At 59.6% G+C, this 17,973-nt stretch overlaps 1 protein-coding gene across 1 annotated transcript in view; it reads right to left on the bottom strand.

Moving 5' to 3' along the window:
* TMEM8B (transmembrane protein 8B) overlaps positions 1 to 17,973 on the bottom strand; it is a 36,440-nt gene that overhangs the window by 7,938 nt on the left and 10,529 nt on the right. The window contains exons 4-8 of the mRNA XM_074953858.1: positions 17,312 to 17,445; positions 16,570 to 16,841; positions 15,658 to 16,004; positions 15,244 to 15,340; positions 14,580 to 14,703 (exon numbers count right to left, since the gene is read on the bottom strand). Of these exons, the coding sequence (XP_074809959.1) occupies positions 14,580 to 14,703; positions 15,244 to 15,340; positions 15,658 to 16,004; positions 16,570 to 16,841; positions 17,312 to 17,445 (974 nt within the window). The remainder of the gene's footprint in view (positions 1 to 14,579; positions 14,704 to 15,243; positions 15,341 to 15,657; positions 16,005 to 16,569; positions 16,842 to 17,311; positions 17,446 to 17,973) is intronic.

Genomic DNA, 17,973 nt, shown 5'->3' with positions numbered 1-17,973 from the left:
GCAAAGGTCTCAACGCCGCTTTCCCCTTGTCCCGGGCCTTCCCCACCCTCTGACAGGGGTCACAGGATCGGCAATACTGCCGGACGGTGGTAAAGACCCCGGGCCAGTAAAAGTTCTGTAGCAACCTCTGCCGGGTGCGCCGGATTCCCTGGTGCCCTGCGAGGGGGATGTCATGGGCCAGGGACAGGAGCTTGCGGCGATACTTCTGGGGGACCACCAGCTGCCTCCTGATCCCACAGGACTCCCCTTCCCCTGGGGGAGCCCATTCTCGGTACAGGAACCCCTTCTCCCACAGGAACCTCTCCTGGCAGCCTCTCCTCATGGTCCATCCCTCACTGAGGTCGGCCAGGTCCCTGAGCTTCTGCAAGGAGGGATCTTTCCTCAACTCGGCCTGGAACTCAGCGGCTGGGAAAGGGATGGGGCCCGGTTCCCCCTCAGTGGCCAGCTCTGAGGCCGCAGCCTCTCTGAGCCGTGCCCCTCGGCGCTCCCTCCCCACCAGAGTAGGGTCCTGCGCCTCTGGTGTGGTACCCTCCCCAAGGTCAGGGCGCAGTGCCCCTCGCCGGCTCTGGCTACGGGTCACAACCAGGGCGGTCTGGGGTTTGCTTGGTCAGTCCTCTAGGTCTCCCCCCATCAAAACCTCGGTGGGCAAATGGTGGTGTACCCCCACATCCTTGGGGCCCTCCTTGGCCCCCCATTTCAGGTGTACCCTTGCCACAGGCACCTTAAATGGGGTCCCGCCCACCCCCGTCAGGGTCAGGTAGGAGTTGGGCACCACCCGATCTGGGGCCACCACCTCGGGCCGGGCCAGCGTCACCTCCGCGCCCTTATCCCAGTATCCATTGACCTTCCTCCCATCCACCTCCAGGGGAACAAGGCACTCTCTCCGGAGGGACAGCCCTGCGCCCACCCTGTAAACCGAGCACCCTGAGTCCAGAGCACCCAGCCCTCTGGCGGAGCTGGCCGGGGGTACTCTTCCCTCCTGAGCAGGTGGCAAACTGGTAGCCCCCCTTTCCTGGGTCGCCTGCCCCTCGTCCAGCTGAGTCCCTACCCAGTTAACCCTGGGTAGGTTGGGTCTGCTCAGTCTGTCCCTGAGTCTGGGGCACTGGGTCCATACGTGGCCTCTCTGGCCACAGTGATAGCAGCTCAGGTCACGTTGGTCCCCTTGAGCGGGTCGGACGGTCCTGACGCCAGGAGTTCCCCTTGGGAGGGGGTTCTCCCTATTTCCCCGCTGGGAGGTCCCAGGGTGACTCTCTCTCTGCATCGGGGGGGCCTGTTCTTTTGGGACTCCTCCCGGCTACCCCCCGACCGACTGTTCACAAACTCGTCGGCCAGCTGCCCCACGTGCTGGGGGTTCTCGAGCTTTTTGTCCACCAGCCACAGCCTCAGGTCGGAACGGCACTGTTCATACAGCTGCTCCAGTACGAACAGGTCAAGCAGGTCCTCTTTAGTTTGGGCCCCCGCTGTCCACTTGCGGGCATATCCCTGCATCCTGTTGACCAGTTGTAGGTAGGTGACCTCAGGCGTTTTACGCTGACCCCGGAACCTTCTCCGGTACATCTCGGGGGTCAGCCCAAACTCACGGAGCAGAGCCTGTTTGAACAGTTCATAGTCCCCTGCCTCTGCCCCTGTCATCCGGCTGTAGACCTCCACGGCTTTGGGGTCCAGTAAGGGGGTGAGGAACTGGAGCCTGTCTGCAGGGTCAACCCTGTGCAGCTCGCAGGCATTCTCAAAGGCCGTCAGGAAGCTATCTATGTCCTCCCCCTCCTTCCGCTGGGCCAGGAAGCACTTATCAAAGCTCCTTGCAGTCTTGGGTCCCCCCTCACTCACCGCAGCCGGGGCCCCACTGCTCCTCAGGCTGGCCAGCTCCAGTTCATGCTGCCTTTGTTTCTCCTTCTCCTCCTGCTCATGCCTACGTTGCCTCTCCTTCTCCTGACGTTCCCACTCCTTCTCCTCCTGCTCATGCTTACATCATTTCTCCTTCTCCTCCTGCTCATGTTGACGTTGTTTTTCATGATCCTCCAGCTCCCTCATTCTCATCTCCCTCTCCCATTCCAGCCGCATCCGCTCCAGGGACGGGGAGCTCCGCCGGGAGGATCCCCTGCTGGCTGCCGGGGTCAGGGTGCCCTCGGTATTTGCCGGGCTTCTCCCAACCTCCTCCCCCAGGCCTAGGTAGGAAGGGTCTCAGGATGTCCTGGGCAGCAGTCTGACCCCTCCCAGCCCAGTCAGGCCCCAGGGCCCACGCTGCGTCCGCCGGGCGGCTTCCCTCAGGGGCAGGGATCGGGTCATCCAAGCGATCCCTCTCCTCCAACTGGGCAATCAGCTGTTCCTTGGTGGACCTCCCGATGTGCAGCCCCCTCTGCCTGCACAGCTCCACCAGGTCGCTCTTATGGCGTTTAGCGTACATCTCCCTGCTGGCCACTCGCAGGCCGGGCAGCTTTCTACGGTTTCCAGGAAAAGCCCCTAGTGTGCCAGTCCTTCTTGAGGTCACCACCTCTTTGCCAGGGTCGAGCTGCAGACTCCTCCGCCCCTGGGACCGCTCGCTGCAATCCCCCGGGGGACCCTTTAACTGCAAAAGTCCTTCTCTCTGGTCACACACTCCCAGGGGTTAACCGCCCCCTGAAACCGTCTCTCTCTGAATCTTCAGCACGCCTGGTCCCCGTCAATCCCCCTTCGTTTTACTGCTCCCCAGTCACTTACTGCAGGAAGCGCCGTTCACGGGGTGCAGTAGATCCCACTGCTCCCACCAGTTGTCACGGAGTGTGGGGGAGTCCAGGCCCTGCACCCCTCTTCCTGGGATTCACTGAGACTCTCAGCCAGCCAGTAAAACAGAAGGTTTATTGGACAACAGGAATAGAGTCCAAAACAGAGCTTGTGGGTACACCCAGGACCCCTCAGTCAAGTCCTTCTGGGGGAGCAGGAAGCTTAGACCCCAGCCCTGGGGTTCCCTGTGTTCCTCCACCCAGCCCCAAACTGAAAACTAAACCCCCCCAGCAGGTTCCCTGCTGCAGCCTCTGTTCACATTCCCGGGCAGAGGTGTTACCTCCCCCTCCCCCTCCTGGCTCAGGTGACAGGCTCTCAGGTCTCCCATCCCCAGGGCACATCCCCAGGTCAACACTCCCCCCTCCCTGCTGTGTCACACAAGGTGTGCAGGGACCTGCCTCTGGACAGAACTCTGAGGTGTTTCCAGGCCATGGGATGGGCAGCTTGTCTTTGGGACAAAGAAAGAAAGACCACATGGCAAGAGAGTATACAAAGCTGCTGCAGCTCCTCCATCTTGTCTTCAGTCCTGCTTCTTTCCTCTGGAGGGACTTTGCTACAAACGGAAGCTTTGAACCAAGGACTGAAAGACCCATCCCAGCTGTGGGTGTTCTCCAGAGACTTGATTTGAACCTGCAGTTTATTCCATCCCTGCTACAAGCCTGAACCAAGAACTTTGCCATCGCTGTCTGTCATTGATTCCATTTAACCAATTCTAGCTCTCATCTCTATCTTTTTCCTTTTATGTATAAACCTTTAGATTTCAGATTCTAAGGGATTGGCAACAGCGTGATTTGTGGGTAAGATCTGATTTGTATATTGACCTGGGTCTGGGGTTTGGTCCTTTGGGATCGGGAGAACCTTTGTTCTTTTACTGGGGTATTGGTTTTCATAACCATTTGTCCCCATAACGAGTGGCACTGGTGGGGATACTGGGACACTGGAGTGTCTGAGGGAATTGCTTGTGTGACGTGAGGTTAGCCAGAGGGGTGAGACCAAAGTCCTCTCTGTCTGGCTGGTTGGGTTTGCCTTAGAGGTGGAAAAACCCCAGCCTGGGGCTGTGACTGCCCTGCTTGAAGCCATTTGTCTTGAATTGGTGTGACACAGCAGGGAGCGGGGAGTGGTGACCTGGGAATGTGGCAGGGGAGTTTCACTGGGGATGGGAGACCTGAGAGCCTGTCACCTGAGCCAGGAGGGGGGTGTGATGAAGCGGGACTGTTCTTAATGTTTCCTCTGAATAGTGAAGGGGTGCCTCAGCTTCCCCTAGGCAGTTCTTAAGTCTCTAGGGGGTGGGGTAAGGGTGTATGATCATTGCAGAGCCCTAGAGGTCAGGTGTGTGCAGGGGTCTGGACACAGAGAATGGCCGACACCCTGTTTCCTGCAAGGTGAGAGCTAAAGGGTTGGAGAACAAAGGAATCCGGTGCCCTCCTGGCCCGGGAAAGGAACAAAGCCCAGAGGAGGAGGGGCTGGAGGAAGTTTCAGTTTGGGGCTGGCTGGAGACATGGAGTGAAGGGCACATGTGGTTGTCTGGCTCACTGCCCCCCAAAATGGACCTAGCTGAGGGGTCCTGTTCTCTGCACCTACAAGCTCTGTGTTAGACCATGTTCCTGTCGTCTAAGAAACCTTCTGTTTTACTGGCTGGCTGAGAGTCACAGTGAATGTGAATTGCAGGAAACAAGGGTACAGGACCCTGACTCCCCCACTCTTTCTAACAACTGGTGGTACAGAATCATAGAATATCAGGGTTATAAGGGACCTCAGGAGGTCATCTAGTCCAACCCCCTGCTCAAAGCAGGACCAATCCCCAATTAAATCATCCCAGCCAGGGCTTTGTCAAGCCTGACCTTAAAAACTTCTAAGGAAGGAGATTCCACCCCCTCCCTAGGTAACGCATTCCAGTGTTTCACCACCCTCCTAGTGAAAAAGTTTTTCCTAATATCCAACCTAAACCTCCCCCACTGCAACTTGAGACCATTACTCCTTGTCCTGTCCTCTTCTACCACTGAAAACAGTCTCGATCCATCCTCTTTGGAACCACCTCTCAGGTAGTTGAAAGCAGCTATCAAATCCCCCCTCATTCTTCTCTTCTGCAGACTAAACAATCCCAGCTCCCTCAGCCTCTCCTCATAAGTCATGTGTTCCAGTACACTCATCATTTTTGTTGCTCTCCGCTGGACTCTTTCCAATTTATCCACATCCTTCTTGTAGTGTGGGGCCCAAAACTGGACACAGTACTCCAGATGAGGCCTCACCAATGTCGAATAGAGGGGAACGATCACGTCCCTCGATCTGCTGGCAATGCCCCTACTTATACATCCCAAAATGCCATTGGCCTTCTTGGCAACAAGGGCACACTGCTGACTCCTATCCAGCTTCTCGTCCACTGTCACCCCTAGGTCCTTTTCCGCAGAACTGCTGCCGAGCCATTCGGTCCCTAGTCTGTAGCGGTGCATGGGATTCTTCCGTCCTAAGTGCAGGACTCTGCACTTGTCCTTGTTGAACCTCATCAGATTTCTTTTGGCCCAATCCTCTAAAAAGTCTAGGTCCCTCTGTATCCTATCCCTCCCCTCCAGCGTATCTACCACTCCTCCCAGTTTAGTGTCATCTGCAAACTTAATGAGGGTGCAATCCACACCATCCTCCAGATCATTAATGAAGATATTGAACAAAACCGGCCCCAGGACCGACCCTTGGGGCACTCCACTTGATACCGGCTGCCAACTAGACATGGAGCCATTGATCACTTCCCGTTGAGCCTGACAATCTAGCCAACTTTCTATCCACCTTATAGTCCATTCACCCAGCCCATACTTCTTTAACTTGCTGGCAAGAATACTGTGGGAGACCGTGTCAAAAGCTTTGCTAAAGTCAAGGAACAACACGTCCACTGCTTTCCCCTCATCCACAGAGCCAGTTATCTCATCACAGAAGGCAATTAGATTAGTCAGGCATGACTTGCCCTTGGTGAATCCATGCTGACTGTTTCTGATCACTTTCCTCTCCTCTAAGTGCTTCAGAATTGATTCCTTGAGGACCTGCTCCATGATTTTTCCAGGGACTGAGGTGAGGCTGACTGGCCTGTAGTTCCCAGGATCCTCCTTCTTCCCTTTTTTAAAGGTGGGCACTACATTAGCCTTTTTCCAGTCATTCGGGACTTCCCCCGGGTCGCCATGAGTTTTCAAAACTAATGGCCAATGGCTCTGCAATCACATCCGCCAACTCCTTTAGCACTCTTGGATGCAACGCGTCTGGCCCCATGGACTTGTGCATGTCCAGCTTTTCTAAATAGTCCCGAACCACTTCTTTCTCCACAGAGGGCTGGTCACCTCCTTCCACTGCTGTGCTGCCCAGGGCAGTAGTCTGGGAGCTGACCTTGTTCGTGAAGACAGAGGCAAAAAAAGCATTGAGTACATTAGCTTTTTCCACATCCTCTGTCATTAGGTTGCCTCCCTCATTCAGTAAGGAGCCCACACTTTCCTTGACTTTCTTCTTGTTGCCAACATACCTGAAGAAACCCTTCTTGTTACTCTTAACATCTCTTGCTAGCTGCAACTCCAGGTGTGATTTGGCCTTCCTGATTTCATTCCTGCATGCCCGAGCAATATTTTTGTACTCCTCCCTGGTCATTTGTCCAATCTTCCTCTTCTTGTAAGCTTCTTTTGTGTGTTTAAAATCAGCAAGGATTTCACCGTTAAGCCAAGCTGGTCGCCTGCCATATTTACTATTCTTTCTACACATCGGGATGGTTTGTCCCTGTAACCTCAATAAGGATTCTTTAAAATACAGCCAGCTCTCCTGGACTCCTTTCCCCCTCATGTTATTCTCCCAGGGGATCGGCTGCCCATGGTAGCGGTGGGATCTATTGCATCCCACGGACAGCGCTTCCTGCAGTGATTGGGGAGCAGTAAAATGAAGGCGGGCGTTAACGAGGACAAGGCATGCTGAAGAGTCAGAGAGGAGTGGTTTTGGGGTGGCGGAGGAGCTACGCTTAACCCCTGGGAGTGTATGACCAGTGAGAAGGACTGTTGCAATAACGGGGTCCCCCTGGGGACTGTGGCGAGCAGGCTCAGGGGCGAAGGAGACTGCGGCTTGACCCTGGGAGAGAGGAGGTGACCTGGAGAAGGGCTGGCACACTAGGGGTTCCTCCTGGAAACCGTGGGGAGCTGAGAGCACACAGGTCCGCGAGTGGCCAGCAGGGAGATGTACACTTAACGCCTTAAGAGCGACCTGGTGGAGCTGTGCAGGCAGAGGGGGCTGCGCATTGGGAGGCTCACCAAAGAACAGCTGATTGCCCAGCTGGAGGAGAGGGATCGCTCGGACGGACCGATCCCTGTCTCTGAGGGAAGCCGCCCGGCAGATGCAAGGCGGGCCCTGGTGCCTTACCCAGATGGGAGGGGTCAGACTGCTGCCGAGGGCATCCCAGGACCCCTCCTACCTATGCCAAAGGAAGAGGCTGGGAGAAGCCCAGCAAATACCGAGGGCATCCTGACTCCCGCGGCCACCAGGGGATCCTCCTGGCGGAGCTCCCCATCCCTGGAGCTGAGGCAGCTGGAATGGGAGAGGGAGATGAAACTGAGTGAATTGGAAGATTGAGAGAAGGAGCAACAGGACCGTGAAAGGCAGCGTCAGCATGAGGAAAAGCAGCGTCAGCACGAGCTGGAGCTGGCCAGGCTGAGGACCAGCGAGCCTCCAGCTGCAGTGAGTGCCGGGGGACCCAAGACTGCAAGGAGCTTTGATAAGTGCTTCCTGGCCCAGCGGAAGGAGGGGGAGGACATGGATAGCTTCCTGACGGCCTTTGAGAATGCCTGCGAGCTGCACAGGGTTGACCCTGCAGACAGGCTCCAGTTCCTCACCCCCTTACTGGACCCCAAAGCCGTGGAGGTGTACAGCCGGATGACAGGGGCGGAGGCAGGGGACTATGAACTGTTCAAACAGGCCCTGCTCCGTGAGTTTCGGCTGACCCCGAGATGTACCGGAGAAAGTTCCGGAGTCAGCGTAAAACGCCTGAGGTCACCTACCTACAACTGGTCAACCGGATGCAGGGATATGCCCGCATGTGGGTGGATGGGGCCCAAGCTAAAGAGGACCTGCTGGACCTAATCGTACTGGAGCAAATGTATGAACAGTGCCCGTCCGACCTGAGGCTGTGGTTGGTGGACAAAAAGCCAGAGGACCTGCAACACGCAGGGCAGCTGGCCGACGAGTTTCTGAACAGCCGGTCAGGGGGTGGCAGGGAGGAGTCCCAAAAGAACAGGCCCCCCCACAATGCAGAGAGAGTCACCCTGGGACCTCCCAAAGAGGGAACATGGAAAACCCCCTCCCAAGGGGAACATCTGGCATCAGGTCCAACCGACCGGCTCGAGGGGACCAAAGGGACATGAGCTGCTTTTACTGCGGCCAGAGAGGCCACATCCGGACTCAGTGCCCCAGGCTCAGGGACAGACTGAGCAGATCGAACCCGCACAGGGTTAACTGGGTAGGGACCCAGCTGGACGAGGGGCAGACGACCCAGGCAAGGGGGGCTGCCAGTTTACCACCTGCTCAGGAGGGAGGAGTTTCCCAGGCCAGCTCCTCTGGGGGGCTGGAGGCTCTGGACTCAAGGTTCTCAGTTTACAGGGTGGGTGCGGGGCTGTCCCTCCGGAGAGAGTGCCTTGTTCCCCTGGAGGTGGATGGGAGGAAGGTCAATGGACACTGGGATACGGGCGCGGAGGTGACGCTGGCCCGGCCCGAGGTGGTGGCCCCAGATCGGGTAGTGCCCAACACCTACCTGACCCTGACGGGGGTGGGCGGGACCCCATTCAAGGTGCCCGTGGCAAGGGTACACCTGAAATGGGGGGCCAAGGAGGGCCCCAAGGACGTGGGGGTGCACCACCACTTGCCCACTGAGGTGTTGCTGTGCGGTGGACTTAGGGGACTGGCCAAGCAACCCCCAGGGTGCCCTGGTCATGACCCATAGCCAGAGCCGGGGAGGGGCACTGTGCCCTGACCTCGGAGAGGGTACCTTGCCAGAGGCATGGGACCCTTCCTTGGTGGGGAGGGAGTGCCGAGGGGCACGGCTGAAAGAGGCTGAGGCCTCAGACCTGGCCAGCAAGAGGGAACCAGTCCCCATCCCTTCCCCAGCCGCTGAGTTCCAGGCCGAGTTGAGGAAAGATCCCTCCTTGTGGAAGCTCAGGGACCTGGCCGACCTCAGGGTGGGACGGACCATGAGGAGAGGCTGCCAGGAGAGGTTCCTGTGGGAGAAGGGGTTCCTGTACCGAGAATGGGCTCCCCCAGGGGAAGGGGAGTCCTGTGGGATCAGGAGGCAGCTGGGGGTCCCCCAGAAGTACCGCCGCAAGCTCCTGTCCCTGGCCCATGACATCCCCCTCGCAGGGCACCAGGGAATCTGGCGCACCCGGCAGAGGTTGCTACAGAACTTTTACTGGCCCGGGGTCTTTACCACGGTCCGGCAGTATTGCCGATCCTGTGACCCCTGTCAGAGGGTGGGGAAGGCCCGGGACAAGGGGAAAGCGGCTTTGAAACCTTTGCCCATCATAGAGGAACCTTTCCAGAAGGTGGCCATGGACATAGTGGGGCCTCTCAGCAAGACGACCCGGTCGGGGAAGAAATACATTCTGGTGGTGGTAGATTTCGCCACCCGCTACCCCGAGGCAGTGCCCTTAGCTTCCATTGAAGCAGACACCGTGGCAGATGCGCTCCTGACCATTTTCAGCCGAGTGGGGTTCCCCAAGGAAGTCTTGACAGACCAAGGGTCCAACTTCATGTCGGCCCTGCTCCGGTGCTTGTGGGAGAAATGTGGGGTCCGGCATGACTGGGCCTCAGCGTATCACCCCCAGTCCAATGGGCTGGTGGAGAGGTTCAATGGGACGCTAAAGATGATGCTGAAAACCTTTATGAACCAGCACCCGCAGGATTGGGACAAGTACTTACCTCACCTGCTGTTTGCGTACAGGGAGGTGCCCCAGGAGTCTACCGGATTTTCGCCTTTCGAACTGTTATATGGAAGGAGGGTGAGGGGCCCCCTGGACCTGATGAGAGACGAGTGGGAGGGGAAGGCCACTCCCGATGGAGAGTCAGTGGTGGAGTATGTCCTGATCTTCCAAGAGAGACTGGCTGAACTCATGGGCCTGGCCAGGGAGAATCTGGCCAGAGCCCAGAGGAAGCAGAAGGTCTGGTATGACCGCACGGCGCGGGCCCGTGCCTACGCCACCGGGGATCAGGTGATGGTTCTCATCCCCGTGAGAAAGAACAAACTACAGGCCGCCTGGGAGGGCCCTTTCAAGGTCGTCAAGCAGCTAAACGAGGTAAACTATGTAGTGGAGCTGTCTAACCGGGCGCACCACCGCCGGGTGTACCATGTGAATATGATGAAGCCATATTATGCCAGGGGGAATGTGGTGTTGGCCGTGTGTGGACATTGGGAGGAGCAGGGAGATGACCCTTTAGTAGATCTGTTCCCTGGGACCAGAGCTGGTTCCCCCCTGGAAACAATTCCCCTCTCGGATCAGCTAACCCCTGCCGAGCAAGCTGAGGTCAGGGGGGTGCTGCATCCGTACCGACAGCTGTTTTCCAACCAGCCTGGACGCACTAATCTGACTGTCCACCGGGTGCAGACAGGGTCGCACCCGCTGATAAGATGCTCCCCCTTCCGAGTCACAGGGAAAACTGCTCAGGACCTGGAAAGAGAGGTCCGGGACATGCTGGCTTTGGGGGTGATCCAGCCGTCTGCCAGCCCTTGGGCCTCGACGGTGGTGCTGGTCCCCAAAAAGGACGGGTCGGTCTGGTTCTGTGTGGACTATCAGAAGCTCAATGCCATCACTGTATCGGATGCCTACCCCATGCCCAGGCCGGACGAGTTCCTAGACAAGCTGGGAGGAGCTCGGTACCTTACCACCATGGACCTTACAAAGGGCTACTGGCAAGTGCCGCTGGATGCAGATTCCCCGCTGAAATCGGCCTTTATCACCCCTCTGGGGCTCTATGAGTTCCTGACCCTGCCTTTCGGCCTCAAGGGAGCGCCGGCCACCTTCCAGCGCCTGGTGGACCAGCTCCTGAGGGGGATGGAGAGTTTTGCCGTGGCGTATATTGATGACATCTGTGTCTTTAGCCAGACCTGGGAGGACCATGTGTCCCAGGTTAGACAAGTGCTGGACCGACTCCAGGGGGCTGGGCTGACTGTCAAAGCGGAGAAGTGCAAGGTGGGGATGGCTGAAGTACCTTACCTGGGACATCGGGTGGGGAGCGGCCGCCTAAAGCCGTAACCAGCTAAGGTGGAGGTGATCAGAGACTGGCCCGCTCCCCACACCAAAAAGCGGGGTTTGACAAAGCGGGACTGTTCTTAATGTTTCCTCTGAATATTGTGGGGGTGCCTCATTTTCCCCTCTGCAGTTCTTAAGTATCTAGGTGGTGGGATAAGGGTGTATGATCGTTGCAGAGCCCTAGGTGTGTGCAGGGGTCTGGACAGAGAGAATGGCAAACACCCTGTTTCCTGGCCACTGATGGCCTGGGCCCTTCCCCCCTGCAAGGTGAGAGCTAAAGGGTTGGAGAACAAAGGAATCAGGTGACCTCCTGGCCTGGGAAAGGAACAAAGCCCAGAGGAGGTGGGGCTGGAGGGAGTTTCAGTTTGGGGCTGGCTGGGGACGAGGAGTGAAGGGCAGACGTGGTTGTCAGACTCACTGCCCCCCCAAATGGACCCAGCTGAGGGGTCCTGTTCTCTGTACCTACAAGCTCTGTTTTAGACCATGTTCCTGTCGTCTAATAAACCTTCTGTTTTACTGGCTGGCTGAGAGTCCCGTCTGACTGCGGAGTTTGGGGGCAGGACCCTCTGGCTTCCCCAGGACCCCGCCTGGGCGGACTCGCTGTGGGAAGCGCATGGAGGGGCAGAGGAGGCTGAATGTTCCGAGGTCAGACCCAGGAAGGTGGAAGCTGTGTGAGCTTTTTGCCCTGCAGACAGGCTGCTCCTAGAAAGGAGACTTCCCCAGAGTCCTGACTGGCTTCGTAGGGAGCAGTTCCAGAGTATCGCCCGGGGACTCCGTGACACGGGGTACTATCGAAGATTTGTGCCCCACTTTAGCGCCATAGCCGCCCCCATCACTGAGCTATGCAAGAAGGGGAAGCCAGACAAGGTGGTCTGGACCGAGCAGTGCCAGGAGGCTTTCCGGGCGCTGAAGGAGGCTCTGGTCCGTGGCCCAGTTCTGGCAAACCCAGACTTTGACAAGCCCTTTGTGGTGTTCACCGACGCCTGCGACACGGGACTGGGGGCGGTGTTAATGCAGGAGGATGAAAAGGGGGAGAGACACCCCATCGTGTATCTGAGCAAGAAGTTGCTACCCCGGGAGCAACACTACGCGGCCATCGAGAAGGAGTGCCTGGCCATGGTGTGGGCCCTCAAGAAACTAGAGCCCTATCTCTTCGGGCGACACTTCACCGTGTACACCGACCACTCTCCCCTGACCTGGCTGCACCAGATGAAAGGAGCCAACGCCAAGCTCCTGAGGTGGAGCCTGCTCCTGCAGGATTACGACATGGACGTGGTCCATGTGAAGGGAAGTGCCAACCTGATAGCGGACGCGCTGTCCCTGACTCTCCCACGCTTTGGAACAATGGGCACTCTCAGTTGGGTCCCACCAGAACCAGCATCATTACAACTTCTGGTTAGCCAGTGGGGTGGGACCAAAGTTCTCTCTGTTTGGCTGGTTTGGTGCCTTAGTAGTGAAGGACCCCCAGCCTTGGGCTGTGACTGCCCGGCTCTGAGCAATTTGTCCTGAATTGATACTCTCAGTTGGGTCCCGCCAAAGCCCGCTTCGTTGCACCCTGCCACATGCCCAGTGCCCCGCAGTGTGTGGCCGAGTCAGCGGAGGTCTGGCCTGGGTTAGCTGGGGGGTGATCCCTGGCCCTCCAGGTCCCCAGGCCGGCACACACAGGCTGGCCGTGGAGTTGCTCTGCAGTGATGGCTCTGTGGACCCGTCGCGCTAGCTGGTGGGGACTCCAAGGAAGAGCAGGCACCAAGTGGGACAACTAAGCCAAGAGATGCCCCGACCTGGGGGCAGGGGTTACTAGAGTGGGGAGGAGGAGTTGGCCTCTTGGGGGGGCCTGTGGGGCAGGGGGGACGACCCTGGGAGCCTACACTCAGGACTCCAGCCAGAGGGGATTCCTGCAGAGGGGGGCCTGTCGGGGGGGTGTGACGTTCGGAGTGTAATATAATATCTCATTGAAAGGTGACAGGGCCAGAAAGAGTTAATTACCTCCCAGACTGACCTGACCCAGGGCCGGACTTTAAGGACTGGTTAGGAAGAGATGGAAATGGAGAGAGCTGTGAAATGCAGCCGGCATTGTGAGAGAGAGAAGGGGAGCTGTGTGCTCAGGGCTTGTGATGTCCGCAAACAAGTCTTGTCTATGGCTGTAGCTTTGATTCAAAGATCAACAAAAGGAATATTAACATTTAGGAAGACACTTGAGTGAAATAGAATTGTCTATGTCTCTTTGAAGGTTGTGATAACCTGTGTCTGAACTGTTAATGGATAAGTTACCCTGTGCTAATGGCCAGGATGTTTGGAAGAAGGAAAGTTAAGCCTATTGTTTTCTCAGGCCAAAAGGCTGCAGGAAATGTATAAAAACCTTGGGACACGATCCTTCTTCATCTCAAATCTGCTCTGGGTTTCAAGAGGGGGAAACCTTAAGCCATAAGGACTGAGATCCCCAGTCACTGACTGGAGTCACCCTGAATATGGACATTGGACTATAACCTCTGGACTATTTCTAAAAGGACTTTTGGCAAATACAAGCTCAGCTCTGCTGTGTATCTGAACCTCAAGAATTGAATTCAAGTCTGTCTGTGTATTGATCTTTTAACAAACACACTCTCTCTTTTCTTTTTTAATAAACTTTAGTTTAGTTAATGAGGATTGACTGTAAGCACGTACCTGGGGTAAGATCTCAGTTATCATTTAACCTGGGTCTGGGGCTTGGTCCTTTGGGGTCAGGGGAACCTTTTCTTTTATATGATGAAATAAGATTTTCGAGTTTATCATCCTATGTTTGACGTGTGTGTCTGGATGGAGGCTGGAAGCTGGTACTTTAAGGGCACTGCGTTGTGTGGACGTCTGAGCACCCAGGGAGGGGCTAGAGAAGCTGGTTTGGACTGGCTTGGTAAATCTCAGTATTGGAATATCCACCAGCGTTTGGGGTTTGTCTGCCCTGCTCTGTTTGCAGATCACCCTGATTGAGTGACCTCAGCTGGCTCCCATGGGCAGCCCCGTCACAGGGGGGCTGCTTGGAGATCCAGCCTGGCACAGGCCCCAGGATGCTGCTGAAGCCAGGCCGGGCTGGTGCCCCTGGGGTGGCTGGGAAGTCACTGGCAGACCCAGGTGGTTTCCCCATTGTTCAGAGTAAGCAGCGCTGGGAGGTCGGGCAGCCAGGCAGCGCACCCCCATCTCCAAGCCCACGACGGGGAACCACGGACCCAGCCCTGTCAGACCTGCAGGCTCAGCACCACGCCCGGAGCCCGGGCCTGCCGTGGCAGAGGGAGAGGGGCAGGGCTCCCCACGGGGCGGCCTGGCATGGGAAGGGGTGCAGGCATAGCCAGCCCTGAGCTGCCACTTGGCTCCATTGGCCAGGTACAAAATGGCCCAGGGAGCCCCTCAGCCCCCCTCCTGCCAGGGCCGCCTCCCAAATGCCCCCTCCACATGGGCCATCCCCCTCTGTGAGCCAAGGGGCAGCAGGTCCCACCCCGCCCTCAGCCGCAGCTCACACCCCTGAGCTCCACTCCCTGACCCTCTGCATGCACCAGCCGCCCCCGGTGCGGCCCGGGCACGGCGCTCCCTTACCCGTGCTCCGTGGCGCAGAGCGAGCGCAGGCTCAGGTACCAACTGCCCGTCTGGGGGTACGGGATCCGTAAGCGGGCCAGGCTGGCCGTGCTGTTGACAGACAGCAGGAACCCAGCCAGGGACCCTGTGGGGAGGCAAGCGGCAGTGAGCAGGGGCCGGGCAGCAGGACCTCCCCGCTCTGTGCTGGCAGCCCCATGGGGCCATGGGGGCAATGCTGTCTGGGGGGAGAGTCCCCCGCTCCCTGTTATGGTCGCGTCGTCGCCCATCCCCAGGCTCCTGCTGCAGCACGCCGGGGACTGAGCTGCCGAGCAGGAACCCCTTTCCCAGCCCCCTCCCTGCACTGTAGGGGGTGCGGGGCAGCCCATGCTGCAGTGATGGGACCCAGAGCCGCTCCGAGCTCTCCCCCCACGCGGCATGCAGCGGTCGGGGTGTCGCGCGGCCGGCTGGGAACAGCTTTCACTGAACCCAGAGCCGCTGGCTGCAGCTGGATCTGCGTCCACATGGGGCTGCTCCAGGTTAGCCAGCCTGGCCTAAGCCAGTGACCCGCTCCTGCTCCAGCCCCCTCACCTGCAGCGCCCCCTCCTGGGCGCGCCAATAGCCCCAGGCCCACGCCTCTGGCGCCACCTACTGGGGAGCGCGGAGGTGGGCGCAGGCCAGCCCTCACCTGTCTCACAGGTGACAGACGCGTTGTCTCCTGCCGTCAGCGGGACCTCGTGGGTCAGACACCCAAAGACCGTCACGTTCTCCCCCCGCAGGGACGACTGAAAGGGACAGAGCCCAACACTGAGTTCCTGACACTCCAGCCTGGACCCCCACAGCTCTGCCGCTGTCCCCCCAACCCTGAGCCACAGTCCCCCCCATCCCAGCCCTGGGCTCCCCACAACTCCACAGCTCTGCTGGTGCCCCCCAACCTGCAGCCCCCCCATCCCAGCCCTGGGCACCCACCAACCCCCACAGCTCTGCCGGTGCCCCCCAATCCTCAGCCCCCGCCATCCCAGCCCCGGGCTCCCCACAGCCCTGCCAGTGCCCCAGCCCCTGAGCCATGGTGCCCTGCCCTCGTCATGGGGGGGTCTCTCACCACATTGAGTTTGAGCTCCAGGTTGAGCACCCCCCCGCTGTCCAGCACCGGCAGCAGGCTAATGCCGAAGACAGCGGGCCGGTTGGGCGGCACCGAGACGTTGGGCCCGAAGAAGATGTAGAAGTGGACAGAGAAGGTGTCGAGCTCGTTGCGCAGCGTGGGCCGGATGGGCCAGCAGCACACGCCGGGGGGCGGCCCAGCTGGAGGCGGCTGGGTGCCCTTCGGCGCGGCGGGGGGCAGGCTCTCCCCCAGCGACAGGCTGACCAAGGCACCGAAGGACTGAGGCATGTTCATGGCAGCAGCGGGGAGCAGGACAGGGGCCCGGGACAGACCGGGCCTGGAGCAGTCTGCAGGGGACGAGGGCAGTGCCGTCACCGGGCTTCCAGGCTGCCCTCCCGACCAGCCCCAGCACCCGGCCCCAGCCCTGCCCCCTGGCGGGTCTCTCTTCCCAGAGAGTCCCAGGCCAGAAGGCGCCGCTGTGACCAGTCTCCCCCAGCATCACCCAGGCCAGGGACCCACCCCGCCCCCCGTGCTAACCGCTGGGCAGATCTCTCGGAAACCAGCCAATCTGGATTTCACAACTGCCAGGGATGGAGACACCACCCCAGCCCTTGTGAAGCTGGTTCTGCTGCCAGCAAAGACAGGCCTGGTGCTGCCCACAGCCGGTCTCAGAGGCATGGCCTGCCCTGCCCAAGTTCGGTGCGGCTCTGCCGCAGAGCTGGGGAGAGAACCCAGGCGTCCTGGCTTTCAGCCTCCACCCCCACACACCTCCCAGAGCCCGGATGGGGCCCAGCCCCTGCCCCCCGGACTCCAGTGGGAACTGCACAGGGGCAGGTCCTGGGCTCTGGGGTGGTTACCCTGACAGCCAAGGTCCCCGCCAGCCACCCCTCGGCCCAGCCCCACGGCTCTCACCTGTGAGCTGCACGGTGAGCTGGAAGTGGATGGGGCCCGGCACGCCCAGGGTCTTCTCCAGCAGCACGTAGTACCAGTGCTGCCAGAGGGGCAGCTCCAGCGCCAGCTGGCAGGGCGCCCGCTCCCGGCAGTCCAGCGCGGTGGAGTTGTGCAGCGGGGGGGCCTTGGCTCGCACCTTCAGCCAGAGCGGACAGCTCGCGGCACTGCGGTTCCCCGCCCGGCAGCCCAGCACCTGCACCAGCACCCGCGACGTGTGGCTGGGCACAAAGACCCTGCCGAGGAGGGGAAGCGTGAGCCCCGCGGGGACCCCCATGGTGAGGCTGGCGCTGCCCCCCCCCGAGACCATGTGCCCCATGCCAGGAGCCAGGACCCCTCCTGTGGGCCACACACAACCCAGGATGCTCCCCTCCCCCCGGTCATGGGGGGCTGGTGCCCTGTAACCCCGGGGTCAGCGGGAGCTTGGACTGAGTCTGCCCGTGGGGGAACCGGCTTGGGGGACAGGTGTCCCCCTGAGAATGGGGGCGGGGGGCTGAATGATCTGCTGCTGCCATCCCCCCAAAGAGGGGGGCCACATTCACCCCTGGCTAGGCTCAGTTATTGGGGTGGGCAGGAAGTGGGGAGATCCCCTGCCACTGAAGGGGACCCCAGCCCCAGCCCGAGAAGGGAGCTCGTCCCCACCACTGAGCTGGGAGAGCCCCACAGCAGAGCCCCCTGGCACAGAGCAGGGACCCCCCCCACTCACTTGTAGAGGCTGGAGCGGTTGTGGGGCGCGATGCTCTGGGCGCTGACGTAGCCGGGGTACAGCACGGCGATGCCCACGAGGCGCTGCGCGATGAGCTGGGGCTGGAAGAGGTACTGGCACTCCTCGTACAGACCCTGCGGGGTGGGGGCAGTCAGAGCGGGGCCGGGCACCGAGCCTCCCCACCCCCTCACAGCCTGATCCGGGCACCCCCTGACCCCTCCCCCACCGGCCTCCCCACTCCCTTACAGCCAGATCTTAGCACACCCCCAACCTGCCCCCCACAGAGTCCCCCCACACCCTCACAGCAAGATCTGGGCTCCCCCAACCCTTCCCCCACTGGCCTTCCCGCCCCCTCATGAGCATATCCTGGCACCCCCTCCCCCTGCCCCACAGAGCCACCCCACCCCCTCACAGCCAGATCTGGGCACCTCCGACCCCTCCCCCACAGAGCCCCCCACACCCTCATGGCCAGATCTGGGCACCAAGCTTCCCAACCCATCACAGCCAGATCCAGGCACCCCCCCCCAACCCTTCCCCCACCGCCTCTCAACTCCATCACGGCCAGATCCAGGCACCTGTTGACCCCTTCCCCAACAGCCCCCCCACCCCCTCACAGCCAGAGCCGGGCAACAAGCACCCACACACACACAATGGCCAGATCC

The sequence above is a fragment of the Natator depressus genome, chromosome 5 (assembly GCF_965152275.1).
Source record: "Natator depressus isolate rNatDep1 chromosome 5, rNatDep2.hap1, whole genome shotgun sequence".
Classification (NCBI taxonomy): domain Eukaryota; kingdom Metazoa; phylum Chordata; order Testudines; family Cheloniidae; genus Natator; species Natator depressus.
Note: the sequence above shows the minus strand (reverse complement) of the source record. Positions and strands in the feature narration are given on the sequence as shown.